Source organism: Trachinotus anak, unplaced genomic scaffold (genome assembly GCF_046630095.1).
Source record: "Trachinotus anak isolate AG129_WGS33_773 ecotype Australia unplaced genomic scaffold, CSIRO_AGI_Tana_v1 ptg000012l, whole genome shotgun sequence".
Lineage (NCBI taxonomy): Eukaryota > Metazoa > Chordata > Actinopteri > Carangiformes > Carangidae > Trachinotus > Trachinotus anak.
Window position 1 is genome coordinate 20,717,983 of NW_027273863.1, and position 14,579 is coordinate 20,732,561.

Genomic DNA, 14,579 nt, shown 5'->3' on the forward strand with positions numbered 1-14,579 from the left:
TTATACATCACAGCTAACCTATGATTCACTGACCTCTTCTCCCTGACTGCTCTGATTAAACAGCTCATTCTTTCATTTAGCAACCGTGTGTATTTCTAATTATTAAGGACTTAACACTTTGTCAGTTCTGCCCCCTGGTGCCCAGTTTATTCATCACAGCCAAGAAGCCTCCTCATGTATCATTGCTGTATCTGTTAATAACAGTTTATCAGACAGAGTTCTTGTCTTACCTGGTGCCTCTATGCAGACCAGCAGCCCCACTATCACAGAGAAACACATCATGTTCTCTGGCTTCACTCAGTCCACAATGCACCAACGTGAGGTGTTGCGTTCTGCTCTAACAGACTTACCACAGGGTTAAAGTCTTGTCACAGATGTATTTGTTCTGGCTAAAACCACAGTCACAGTGTTACCATGCCAAAGAGAAAAAATGAACCTCTATTCAAAGTTCCTGAAGTTTTACTGCTTCAGATCAGTTTTAATTTCATTGTTTATCTGTTGTCAAACACTGAAATTGTCTAATTCAAACCTCTGTCAAAGCTCCGGTTTGAATGTAAAAAGATCAACATTCATTTAAACAGTTAATCTTAACCACTTTCTTCCCAATAGCTCTTGTGTTTTCAGATTACTCTGTACGCATGATGGAAAAAAACCTGTGGTAAATCATTCTGCAATAATCATTCTGTAATCATTCACAGTAATCATTCTGCAAGAGGAAAAAAAAACAAGCTGTTAGGACCCAGCTCCGTAGCTGTGAAGGGAAGCAACACAAAAACCAGATGCTTTTGGTTATTTATTTTTAAGGGGACTGGAAAAGTTGTATATAACTAAAAGGGAAGCAGGGTTAGCAGGTGCTGTACAAAATGAAGAAACAAATATAACGAAAGGAAGAGGAAGAGGATTAGTCAAAAAAATGTTTGATTTATTTTGATTTATTTATTTTTTATAGAATTCTGCCACATGTGGCCCTAGTCCTCTTCCATCTTCATTAACTTGACCGTCTTGATTGAAAAATCCCTGTTTCGTGTGTTTCTAAACGGAGGAAAAGTTTGTATGTGCCTGTGTTTATCAGTTTTAAAAATCCATACCTGGCCCAGTTTCCCAGGTAGCTTAACAACTACCTCAGTACAGAGAAATCCAAAAGCTCAGAGTGAAGTCAATAATTAACATAAACTCAAATCAACAGATGATGACGAGTTGAGGAGTCCAGCCAAAAGACAGGTTGCCCCAGCTTTTATTGTCTCAGGCCCCAAGTACCATCCACTTGATTGGAGAGCCAGACCTGGTGCTTCTTCAGTCAGGACCAGGATCCAGCAGCTGCAGCCAATCTTGAAACATCATGCTTAGTATACGAGATAGGCTAAGCACACCAAGGGCCATCAGCTGTAACACCGACTCAAAATTAAAACATGAGTAAGTTTTGTGTTCTTTATGCAGGACAGACATTTTGTCTTAGCTGATCTCAGGAGCACTTTGCATTGCACCTCCTCCTGGTGCTGCTTAGAGCTGCATCAAGATCCATTAAGCTTTAGTTTATTTATTTAACATTAATATTACACTTCCTGAAACCAGGTAACCTGTAATGTTTTGGTGTAATTTTGCTGATGGCAGTGGAACAGGAGTCATGTGGGATAATTTAGCATTTTGTGTCTTAGTTTCATAAAGAAACAGTTTGATTTCAGTTGTTTCTCATAAAATTATATTTGGAATCGTGTAGGATTTAAGACGAGAAAAAACACGACTGTCTTCACCAGGCAGAGAGAGAGACACCATCAGAGAGAATCTCTGAACCTGCAGCACAACAACACAGTATTCAGTCATCTCTGAATAACAGCTGATTTATTCGTATTTATTCCTACCTATTTGGATTCATGCAGGATTTGAGATGAGAAAAAAACTTAAGTTAACAAAAGTCCCTCCCAGTTTTGAGGTGTTTATCTGAGGTTGCTGGTTCTGATCCCAGAACAGCTTAGTAATAAACCCTTGGCCCTGGACCCTGGGCCTTCAAAAGGACCACATGTGGCCATAAAAAAAAATCAAACATAACAATAAAACCAATATCCAGAGGCTTGTCACATGGAGGTTCAGCAAATTAAAATGTTATTTGACATAGCTCTACATAGTTCATACAAATGTATATAGTTATTTTCCACTGTTGTGACCCAGTATCTGTTTACCTGGATGATGCAGGAGATCAGCAGCTTTAGAAAGATTCAAACCAGCACCTCTGGCACCAACAATCAGGCCACAGTCAAACTCACTGAGTCACATTTTTTCCCACATTCTGATGTTTGATGTGAACATTAACTGAAGCTCCTGACATGTATCTGCATCATTTTATACACTGCACGTCTGCCACAAGTTGATTTTTAATTGTATAGTGGTAAATCACAACATACATTATCTCAAATTCTAATAAAGTGCTGGGTGAGTTCATTGAGTCACAAAATCACAAAATTATGACAGAGCACCTTTAAAAACAGTTTTCAAAGTTCTCTGACAACAAAGCTTTAACAAGTGTCCAGTAATGTTGTAAAGTAGTTATAAAACATTTATCAATCCTTTATAAGGGCGGCCTTATTGTAAAGTGGTGCCATAATCAGCATAATTAAGAATAATTAGCATTTGTATTAAATGTGAAAAGTCTTTCTGTAAACAAACAATATATCCTTGTGCATCCTCAAAGAATCATAAATATGTTACATAAATTTTCTATGCTAATTTGAATAAAGTTATAAAATCCTGCATCGCTTACATCCATGTTTGTAGTCTTCTACCTCTTTGACTTTGTTGATGCTTTGCTACATTTCTTGTGCACATACATGACACAAAATAGGACCCACCCATAAAAAAAACCCCAAATGCTACCAGTGGTCAAAAACCACACAGGGCACTTTGAACTTAATGTTTTTCTAGATAAGACTGTGAGACATATGTAAGATTGAACTGTTTACTTCTGCTTCTTGAGTCGCTCCAGGAGATGGACACTGATGACTGCAGACACCATGATGATCAGACCAACAGAGAACACGACTGTCTTCAGCAGGCAGAGAGAGACACCATCAGAGAGACTCTCTGAACCTGCAGCACAACAACAACAGCACAGGTTGGTTCATTCATGAAACTGACACACAGATCCAGATGTGATGCTACAACACAGCAGGAGTACAACTAACAGATATGTTATTTCTCTTACCTGTATTTGGACAATATTTTGTGCTTTGTAGTTCACTCAAGTATTGTGATTCCTGTTTTCAAAGTAAAGGTACTGCAGAGAGCAGCTGAGTTTTACTTTCCAGATCAACTGCAAGTTTTTTTTTTTGTTAATTCCTATTTGTTCTACTCTCTGTAATAAACAACAACAACATATGTCAAACTGTGAAACTGCACCAGATAAAACAAAAGTATGTTATATCATCATTTGATTATTTATTTAATCTTTATCATCATTAGACTTCGTTTGTATTTCACCCCTGCAGCACAACATGGTGGTTCATGTTCAGGACTTATTTACTTCAACATGTAAAAGTTTTATTCAAAAATAAATTCTTATATGCTCTAAATTTACCTCCAAACTGAGCATTATTATCAACATGTTTTTTTGTCTGTTATTTTCACACTTACCTCTTTGTCCCTCACAAAAATGTTCAGTCATTTTATTGTCCTTTTCCCAGCTGACCTGGTTGCTATAGTTACAGATGATTAAGTGATTCACCAGGTAGACACGGAGAGAAGCACCAGATGTTGTGACCTTTGACCTCTCTCCTCCCTCCTGACTGCAGGTTTTGGTGTCACATGTAAAAGTGCTGCTGATGTTGATGTGATGTGAGTCCCGTGTGCTGCAGGTCACAGTGAGGTTACAGGAGTCTGAGCTGCTGGACACAGAGTCGACTGTCAGCTCAACTGGAGACACTGGATCTGAGGGGAAAGTTTACATAAAACCATTTAGAAACATGGCAGCAGATTCTCTCTGTCAGTGTCTGAAATGTTAACAAACCTACCTTGAACTGTGGCGTTGTATTCACTCAGTATTTGTTCTTGATCCCCAATCACTCGTGCAATATAAACTCCACTGTCTGACTCTTGTAGATTCTTCAGTTTCACAGAGAAATTTTTCACAGAAGCCTCAACCCTTCCACTGTAAAGATTAGAGACTCTTGGTTCTTTACCAGGTGAAAATGTTACGAGAACATCTTTTGCATTGAATGTCCATGAAAGAAGACTAAACTCCTCAGATACATCAGCCTCCATGATCTCCAGAAGTAAATCATTCCCCTTCTGCACAGGAGTCACAGCACTGGACCCTGTGAAAACAAGAGACACAATACAATGAAAATAACAGACACTATATGGGTCTTTACTCATTACTGATTACTACTTTATTTCTATTCATTTCTGACACATGGATCATCAGTACAAAATGATGATCTCCATCTTGTCATAGTTTAAAAAGACTTGCAAAAGTATTTCATTGCATTGATGTTTACATGAAACCATTTAGAAACATGGCAGCAGATTCTCTCTGTCAGTGTCTGAAATGTAAACAAACCTACCTTGAACTGTGACCTTGTATTCAGCTAGATTTTGTACTTGAACCCCTGTCACTTGTGCAGAATAAACTCCACTGTCTGACTCTTGTAGATTCTTCAGTTTCACAGAGAAGTTTTTCACAAAAGGCTCAAGCCTTCCAGAGTAAACAGTAGAGACTCTTGGTTCTCTACCACGTACAAATCTTACTAGAACGTCCTTTCTATTGAATCTCCACGAAAGAATAAAAAAATTCTCAGGTACATCAGCTTCCATGATCTCCAGAAGTAAATCAGTTCCCTCCTGAACAAACACAGGAGTCAAAGCACTGGACCCTGTGAAAACAACACAACAACACAAAATCACTTGACTGTTGAATTCAATCACTTGATTTAGTCCCAGTGATCATTAAAAAAGTGAAATGAGTATTAAGACAAAAGAAGTAATGGCTGAGCTATTGGACCTAGTTGTGGCATTAAATTCCTTCTTTTTTTTTTTTCTTTTTTTTTAGATTGCCAACCCCCTGAAAGAGGAGCAACTGATTTGAACCTTATGTTGTCAACACATTTTTCCACCGCATCATTTTACAGAGACAGATAATTTGACATTAAGACATGATACATAATTGCATATATTTTATTCTGAGGAGATAAGGTGAAGTTTTGACACAGAAATTATGATTCACTTTTCCTCTGTAATGTTTTCTTTTTTGAACAGTTTCTTAACTGTAACAGTGTCATAGAAGAGGGGAAAATTATAAGATCTTGAAGATGTCAGTTCAGCCTGTACTCCTCCATGAAGAAATTCAAAGAAAAAATACTAGTGATACTCTAATACCTGTTTCTTCTGAAACATGTCCATCCTCATTGGAGCAGAATCACTACAAGCTAAATACAAACAGACTTTCCTCCTAACGTCATACAGATGTTTCCTCTTTGATCTACTGCTACACTGAAATGCTGGTTTAAGTTTGTCAGACCTAATTACACACAGTGAGCAATAATTTATCACATTTTTGTTGTTACTATTGCCTGTTGATAAAAATGTTGCCATTATATGAATCATTCATTTGTAAAATCTCTGTTACTTCTTTGTTAATTCTCTCTGTCAGTGTCTGAAATGTTAACAAACCGACCTTGAACTGTGACGCTGTATTCAGCTAGTTTTTGATCTCCACTGTCCAGATTCTTCAGTTTCACAGAGACATTTTTCACAGCCTCAACCCTTCCGGCATAATCATTATAGACTCTTGGTTCTTGGTCTTGTTTCTAAAACTTCAGTTTTTATTGAATGTCCATGATTCAGCTAACATGATAAAGACCCCTTCAGACCCACAGTGATGTCACATGTATGACCTCATAATGTACCTTCAGACTTGAACTGTTTTAAGTTTTTTTCAAATCCTCATAAAGGATTCACTGACCTCTTCTTCCTGACTGCTATCATAAAACAGCACTTTTCTTTCAGAGAGCACATGTGTGTATTTCTAACCATAAGAAAAAACCTGAAGTAACTTCATGGACTTTACATGTTTTTCAGTTCTGCCCCCTTGTGCCCAGTTTATTAATCACAGCCAAGAAGCCTCCTCATGTATCATTGCTGTATCTGTTAATAACAGTTTATCAGACAGGGTTCTTGTCTTACCTGGTGCCTCTATGCAGACCAGCAGCCCCACTATCACAAAGAAACACATCATGTTCTCTGGCTTCACTCAGTCCAAAATGCACCAATGTGAGGTGTTGTGTTCTGCTCTTAACAGGCTCTCTTCCTGTCAAAACCACATTCACACATACAATGTTTCCATGCCAAAGCGAACCAATAAACTTCTGTATTCAAAAGTTCCTCCTTAAGTTTTGTTTTACTGATTGTGATCAGTTTAAGTTGCTAAACACTGAAATTTAATGCAAACCTTTGTCAAAGCACCAGTACTGAATGCAAATATCCATGAAAAGAAGATGAATACTGTTATCTTACTGTTGTCTATTCCAGCAAATCCTGTCAGCTTCTTTGCATTTTTTTTTTAGCACCTCAGAGATTTTGGTCCATATTGACATGATAGCATCACGCAGTTGCTGCAGATTTGCTGTACATCCATAATGCGAATCTCCCGTTCCACCACATCCCAAAGGTGCTCTATTGGATTGAGATCTGGTGACTGTGGAGGTCATGTTCAAGAAACCACTTTGAGATGATTAGAGCTTTGTGACACGGTGTGTTATCCTGCTGGAAGCAGCCAACAGAAGATGGACAGACTGTGGTCATAAAGGGATGGACATGGTCAGCAACAATACTCAGGTAGGCTGTGGTGTTTAATCGATGCTCAGTTGGTACTAAGGGGCCAAAAGTGTGACAAGAACATATCCCCAACACCATAACACCAACACCACCAGCCTGAACTGTTGATACAAGGCAGGATGGATCCATGCTTTCATGTTGTTGATGCCAAATTCTGACCCTACCATCCATATGTCTCAGCAGAAATCGAGACTCATCAGACCAGGCAACGTTATTCCAATTGTCTAATGTCCAGTTTTGCTGAGCCTGTGTGAAATATAGCCTCAGTTTCCTGTTCTTAGCTGACAGGAGTGACACCCAGTGTGGTCTTCTGCTGCTGTAGCCCATCTGCTTCAAGGTTTGGCGTGTTGTGTGTTCAGAGATGCTCTTCTGCAGACCTAGGCTGTAACGAGTGGTTATTTGAGTTACTGTTGCCTTCCTATCAGCTCGAAGCAGTCTGGCTATATTCTCCTCTGACCTCTGGCATCAACAAGGAATTTTTGCCCAGAGAATTGCGGTTTTAAATATGAAAATACTTAATGTAAAGAAACAATGTTTATGTTACCATTAGTCAGAGAATATATTGTGAGCATCCTTGAAGCCTCATAAAGCTGTTGCAGGAATTTTCTAAGCTGATTTAAATAAATAAATCCCGCACTGTTTACATCCATGTTTGTAGTCTTCTACCTCCTTAACTCTGCTGGTGCTTTGTTACATTTCTTGTGCACATGACACAAAATAGGATCCACCCATATAAAACCCCAAACATTACCAATGGTCAAAAACCACACAGAGCACCTTGAACTTAATGTTTTCTAGATAAGACTGTGAGACATATGTAAGATTGAACTGTTTGATTATTTCTGCTTCTTGAGTCGCTCCAGGAGATGGACACTGATGACTGCAGACACCATGATGATCAGACCGACGGAGAACAGGACTGTCTTCACCAGGCAGAGAGAGACACCATCAGAGAGACTCTCTGAACCTGCAGCACAACAACACAGTGCTCAGTCATCTCTAGATAACAGCTGATTTATTTCTTTGAGACAAAGAAAAGAGCAAAATTTGACCCCTGAGTATTCATAACTTTTTATATCACTCTGTGACTACTCATCACAATGTGCACTGCTTGTCATTCTGAATTACAAAACTTTCTGTTCACAGTGTAATCCTTATCTGAGGATGGTTGGTAAGGCAGTTATCTGTTACATCTTTCAGTCTTACCAGCAGTCTTTTGTGGGCAGAGAATCTTCTTCATGTCCTTGGGGTCCCTGGGTCTTCACCAAGTAAAAATGTTACCAAAATGTCCTTTCCATTGAATCTCCATTGAAAAACAATTAACTCCATCAGCCTCCAGAAGTAAATCTGGACCCTGTAAAAACAACACAACAACACAAAATCAGTTGAATGTTGAATTCAACCACTTAAATTTGTCACAGTGATCATTAAAAAAGTGAAATGAGTATTGAGACAAGATTGGACTTAGTTGTAGCATTGAATGTTTTTTCAATTTTTCAATTCCTTTTTTCTTTTTAGTACAGTACAGCCCCCAAAAGAGGAGTCAGTGATTTGAACCTTATAACACATTATTACATATATTTAAAGTGATTGATCATCAAAGGTTTTCACACTCTACTGAAATTATGATCCACTTTATCTGTGTAATGTTTTCTGTTTTGAACTGTTTCTTAACTATAACAGTGTCAAGGAAGAGCTGAATGTGACAATAAAGACGCCTGTTCAGCCTGTACTCCTCTATGAAGAAAGTAAAATAGAAAATACCATTGATGCTCTAATACCTGTTTCTTCTGAACCGTGTCCATCCTCATTGGATCAGAATCATTAGAAGTTAAATACAAACAGACTGTCCTCCTAACGTCATACAGATGTTTCTTCTTTGATCTACTGCAACATTAAAATCCTGGTTTTAGTTTGTCAGACCTAATTACACACAGTGAGCAATAATTAATCATCATTTTGTTGTAACTATTGCCTGTTGATACAAACGTTGCCATTATCTGAATCATTCATTAGTAAAATCTCTTTTAATTCTTTGTTAATTTTCTCCCTCAGTTTCTGTAATGTTAACAAACCGACCTTGAACTGTGACGTTGTATTCAGCTAGTTTTTGTTTTTCACTTTACATGTTCGTCAGTTCTGCCCCCTGGTGCCCAGTTTATTAATCACAGCCAAGAAGCCTCCTCATGTATCGTTGCTGTATCTGTTAATAACAGTTTATCAGACAGGGTTCTTGTCTTACCTGGTGCCTCTATGCAGACCAGCAGCCCCACTATCACAAAGAAACACATCATGTTCTCTGGCTTCACTCAGTCCAAAATGCACCAACGTGAGGTGTTGTGTTCTGCTCTTAACAGGCTCTCTTCCTGTCAAAACCACATTCACATTTACAATGTTTCCATATGAATGTCAAAAATTAACTTCTGTATTCAAAAGTTCCTCTTGAAGTTCTGTTTTACTGGCAATGTAAGTGTTTATCTGTTGCTAAACACTGAAATTTAATGCAAACCTTCTTTGTAAATGTGTTCTTAGTATTTATCTATTTGTTTAAGAGGAACTAGTTCTATATGCTGCACCAGAGTAAACTGGAGAGTCAGTTTGATCTGTGGCCCCCTGGACGGAAGAAATTTGAAAGAAAAGAAACATGAAAGACACAAAAGAAGGAAAAAAACATTACAATTGTTTCAGTAAACTACATAAAAACTACAAAATGTTATATTTTGTACATATTTGTTGTACTGGTGCAAGTTTTGACTCACTGAAACACTTGAACTTATTTGGGTGGTTTACTAAAGTTGCAGTCACTTGATGACCACTTCCTTCCCGATACTCTATATTTAACACATCTTGTGTTTTCAGATTACTCTGTATGTAAGATGGTGGTTCATGTTCAGAACTTATTTACTTGAACATGTAAAAGTTTTATTTAAAAATAAATTCTTATATGCTCTAAATTTATCTCCAAACTGAGCATAATTATCAACACAATGTTTTGTCCGTCAGATTTACCTGCACATCGGGGACAAAAATGTTTGACCTGCACTTGACCTGGTTGCAATTTTTATTTGTGCAGAACCAAATCACAACAGAAAATATCTCAAATCCTAATAAAGTGCTGGGTGAGTGACCAAGCATCTTTAAAAACAGAGTTTATAAAGTTCTCTGACAACAAAGTTTTAACAGGTGTCCAGTAATGTTGTACAATGAACTGATTTGCTTGGTTCACCCACAGATTAAAACAGGCTTTAACAAATGTGAGGAAAGATCAATGTTTTAGTCAAATGAACATGGACACATGAAACACCATACATGTTTTTATATTATTTACAAAGTGAGCACATTGATTATTGGGCATCATCAGTGGATAATCAAGAATAATCAGTATTAGTATTAAATATGAAAAGACTTTTTGTAAAGAAGCAATGTTTACATTTACATTAGTCAGAGAATATATTGTGAGCATCCCTGAAGCCTCACGAAGATGTTGCATGAATTTTCTAAGCTGATTTAAATAAAGTTGTAAAATGTTTACCTCCATGTTTGTAGTCTTCTGCCTCTTTGACATTTGTTGCGCACATACATGACACAGAAAAGGACCCACCCATAAAAAACCCCAAACGCTACCAGTGGTCAAAAACCACACTCACTGCACCAAAACCCCAAGAATCCGGAGAGATCCTTTGTAGGTTCTTGCAACAGTCTGGAGCATATCCAGAGATTTTTTGATATGACATCTTACAATTCTGTGATCAGAGCATGTCCAGTCCAGATTTCATCATATGTGGGTCATAATCTGAATTATCTGGGAAACTACATCTCTGGATTCTGGGGTGGTTTGCACAGTGACAGGGCACCTCAGACACGTGCACAGACAGACTTCAGGTGGTGCTCCAGCACCTGCCCTTTTGGCCTCTGACCAGATCAGTGCACTTTTTACAAGACATTGTTTCATTTCTTTTTCTAATTTTATATTTAAGTTTTTAAATTTGGCCTGTGGCATCAGGTCTCATCTAAAATCGGTTGAATTGACCGACAACTGTGTTTGAGTTCTGCGAGACCCACAAGCCCCTGCCCCTCCCTCTTCAGCTTCACTCATCACAGCCTCCACAGTTGACGTCCACTGTTTGATTATTTCTGCTTCTTGAGTCGCTCCAGGAGATGGACACTGATGACTGCAGACACCATGATGATCAGACCGACCGAGAACACGACTGTCTTCACCAGGCAGAGAGAGACACCATCAGAGAGAAACTCTGAACCTGCGGCACAACAACAACAACACAGGTTGGTTCATTCATGAAACTGACACACAGATCCAGATGTGATGCTACAACACAGCAGGAGTAAAACTAACAAATATGTTATTTCTTTCACTGCATTTGGACATTTTGTGCTTTGTAGTTCACTCAAGTCCTGTTTTCAAAGTAAAGGTACTGCAGAGAGCAGCTGAGTTTTACTTTTCAGATTAACAGCAATTTTTTTTGTTAATTCCTATGTGTTCTACTCTCTGTAATAAACAACAACAACATATGTCAAACTGTGAAACTGCACCAGATAAAACAAAAGTATGTTATATCATCATTTAATTATCATTCAGTTATTGGTGGTTCATGTTCAGAACTTATTTACTTGAACATGTAAAGGTTTTAGTTAAAAATAAATTCTTATATGCTCTAAATTTATCTCCAAACTGAGGATTATTATTCTGTTATTTTCACACTTACCTCTTTGTCCCTCACAAAAACGCTCAGTCATTTTATTGTCCTTTTCCCAGCTGACCTGGTTGCTATGGTTACAGATGATTGAGTCATTCACCAGGTAGACACGGAGAGAAGCACCAGAGCTTGTGACCTTTGACCTCTCTCCTCCCTCCTGACTGCAGGTTTTGGTGTCACATGTAAAAGTGCTGTTGATGTTGATGTGATGTGAGTCCTGTGTGCTGCAGGTCACAGTGAGGTTACAGGAGTCTGAGCTGCTGGACACAGAGTCGACTGTCAGCTCAACTGGAGACACTGGATCTGAGGGGAAAGTTTACATGAAACCATTTAGAAACATGGCAGCAGATTCTCTCTGTCAGTGTCTGAAATGTTAACAAACCTACCTTGAACTGTGACCTTGTATTCACTCAGTATTTGTTCTTGATCCCCCGTCACTCGTGCAGTATAAACTCCACTGTCTGACTCTTGTAGATTCTTCAGTTTCACAGAGAAATTTTTCACAGAAGCTTCAACCCTTCCACTGTAAAGATTAGAGACTCTTGGTTCTCTACCAGGTGAAAATGTTATTAAAAAGTCCTTTCCATTGAACGTCCATGAAAGAAGACTAAAATCCTCAGGCACATCAGCCTCCATGATCTCCAGAAGTAAATCATTCCCCTTCTGCACAAACACAGGAGTCACAGCACTGGACCCTGTGAAAACAACACAACAGCACAAAATCAATTGAATGTTGAATTCAGTCACTTCATTTAGTATCAGTGATCATCAAAAAAGTGAGATGAGTATTGAGGCAAAGGAACTAATGTCTGAGCTATTGGACATAGTTGTGACATTAATTTTCTTTTTCTTTTTCTTCTTTGCTTTGTTTTGCTTTTCAGCCTCCAGGAAGAGGAGCCACTGATTTCAACAACACATTTTTTCCCACTACATAATTTTAGATAAACAAATAATTTGACATTAAGTCATGACACATAATATCAGCTGTTCAGTCAGCTGTTCACAATTAACCAATAGCAGGGCGACACAATTTCTCGTTAGCCTATCATCTGCTGGCGCTCCCTTTTTAAAGATGTTCCTTTTCAGTTTTAGTTTCCTGCTCTGCTGATGTGCGCCCCTCCTCCTCCCCAATCTCCACCTGGTTCCAGAGTTCATCAGCCATAATCTGTCTCAGAGGGTTCTTCAGTCTTCTCGGCATCAGAAGGTTCTTTGGCATCTCTACGTCAGAGGTCTCTCAGCCATCCCATCGACGAGGGATCTTCAACCTTATCAGTTTTGGAGCATTCTCAGCCATCTTCAGCATCAGAGGGATAGTCAGCTACCACCACCACCAGTGTCTGGTCTCGGGGAGATTATATTCATATACGTACATGTACTTTGCTGCCGCTCATCCTAAACCTAAACATCTCCCCCATGAGACCAAGCGCCAAAGTCTATAATTTCAGCACTATTGATCACATGTCTTGTCTAATTAAAATATTTACTTTCACTTCATTCACTCGTCTCTCCTGATTGAACTAAAATTATGATTCACTTTTCCTTTGCAATGTTTGATGTTTTCAACTGTTTCTTGACTGTCACAGTGTCACAGAAGAGAAGAACATGATGAGATTAATGATTAATGATTCATCTTCAAGATGTTTGTTCAACCTCTACTCCTCAATGAAGAAATGAAAACCAATACTATTAATACTCTAATAAGCCTCCTCATGTATCGTTGCTGTATCTGTTAATAACAGTTTATCAGACAGGGTTCTTGTCTTACCTGGTGCCTCTATGCAGACCAGCAGCCCCACTATCACAAAGAAACACATCATGTTCTCTGGCTTCACTCAGTCCAAAATGCACAAAGTGAGGTGTTGTGTTCTGCTTTGACAGATTTTCTTCCTGTCAAAACCACATCATGTTTCTATACTAACTTCCTCCTTAACTTCTGTTTTACTGATTGAGAGCTGAATATGTACAATGTACATTGTATAGTATTTTGTACTACAAAAACTACAAAAACTACAAAATCCTATACATTGTACTACATATTTGTTGTATTGGTGCAGTTTCTGACTCACTTAAACACTTGAAATTATTTGGGTGGTTTACTAAAGTTGCAGTCACTTGATGACCACTTCCTTTCTGATAGCTCTGTATTTAACACATCTTGTGTTTTCATAATACTCTGTATGTAAGATGAAAAATACCCACAGTGAAGTGTAAATGTTCACACTGATGACAGACATTGTGTGACAAAGAAAAAGGAAAATCAGAAGAAAACCAACCACAGATAAAACAAGAGTCAGTTTTATATTCTGATATGATATGTTCATCTGATCTGTGGAGCACTTTGCACTGCACCAGTGTGCAACAAGGAGACACATCCTAACACAGTTCACATGAGAACACAGTATAGTTTGTTTAAAACTCCTCTTAAACATCCTCCTTCCTGCTCGGAAGGACAGAGTTGACTCCAGGAATCATCTCTCACCTGTCTCCTCCTCATCAGACTGAAACACATCCTCTTCTCTACACTGACCACCACTGACATTCAGGTTTAGCTTTTTCAATTTTTCAATAAATTGATAACAGTTCTCTCTTACCCACATAAACTAACCCTCAGGCATTGCATCACACAGATCAGACATTTAGACAGGAAATAAATAGTTAAAAATGAAGTTTAAACTATATCTAAATCCTAATCCTGTACAGTATCTGTTGAATTCTCATCGTGTTTGCCTGATTTATTTCTCTTTAGCCCTGATTTAATTAATGCCTGACACTGTGTTGTATTGGCTTTCAAGCACAGTGGGACGTATAAAGTATAAAGCTGGCATGGTTTTCTAGTTTCCTGCACTTTTGCATTCTCAGACATCTGACTGTGTTTGACATGTTTTCCTTTGAGAATCCCACCATGAATTATTTTACTCTGATTTACGTCGAGAAGTGAGAGAGATCAAGCCAAATCTGTCGAACAAACAATGACAGATTTTGCTGTGATGCATCATCTGCATTTTGATGACATACAAGTCACTCATAATCTTTCCCAATCCG

General features: G+C 38.3%; 2 protein-coding genes and 1 long non-coding RNA gene across 10 annotated transcripts; 1 reads left to right on the forward strand and 2 right to left on the reverse strand.

The window, feature by feature from the left end:
- Positions 1–2,351: 2,351 nt before the first annotated feature.
- On the reverse strand, positions 2,352–6,292 carry LOC139629489 (SLAM family member 9-like). 6 transcript variants are annotated; one of them, XR_011692987.1, is made up of 6 exons: positions 6,172–6,292; positions 4,554–4,862; positions 4,002–4,304; positions 3,625–3,918; positions 3,197–3,268; positions 2,944–3,081 (listed from the first exon to the last, which is right to left on the reverse strand). XR_011692987.1 is itself a non-coding variant. In XM_071492129.1 (5 exons), exons 1-5 carry the CDS (start codon positions 6,221–6,223, stop codon positions 2,951–2,953), a joined length of 1,089 nt encoding a protein of 362 aa, XP_071348230.1. In that variant the 5' UTR covers positions 6,224–6,292; the 3' UTR covers positions 2,352–2,950. The 6 variants fall into 6 exon arrangements, 4 of the variants coding, with proteins under 4 accessions (XP_071348230.1, XP_071348233.1, XP_071348232.1 ...); XM_071492129.1 differs by lacking the exon at positions 3,197–3,268 and having other exon boundaries at positions 2,352–3,081; XR_011692986.1 differs by having other exon boundaries at positions 3,197–3,918.
- Positions 2,986–6,365, forward strand: LOC139629492 (uncharacterized). Its single transcript, XR_011692990.1, has 2 exons — positions 2,986–3,106; positions 5,039–6,365. It is a non-coding gene; the product is annotated as an uncharacterized lncRNA (long non-coding RNA).
- A 1,285-nt stretch (positions 6,366–7,650) lies between these two features.
- Positions 7,651–13,419, reverse strand: LOC139629491 (SLAM family member 9-like). 3 transcript variants are annotated; one of them, XR_011692989.1, is made up of 7 exons: positions 13,303–13,419; positions 11,924–12,232; positions 11,547–11,840; positions 9,065–11,081; positions 8,604–8,709; positions 8,029–8,176; positions 7,651–7,789 (listed from the first exon to the last, which is right to left on the reverse strand). XR_011692989.1 is itself a non-coding variant. In XM_071492133.1 (4 exons), the coding sequence occupies exons 1-4, from the start codon at positions 13,352–13,354 to the stop codon at positions 7,659–7,661; spliced, it is 786 nt and encodes a 261-aa protein (XP_071348234.1). In that variant the 5' UTR covers positions 13,355–13,419. The 3 variants fall into 3 exon arrangements, 1 of the variants encoding a protein (XP_071348234.1); XR_011692988.1 differs by lacking the exon at positions 8,604–8,709; XM_071492133.1 differs by lacking the exons at positions 8,029–8,176; positions 8,604–8,709; positions 9,065–11,081 and having other exon boundaries at positions 7,659–7,789.
- Between the last annotated feature and the right edge of the window lie 1,160 nt (positions 13,420–14,579).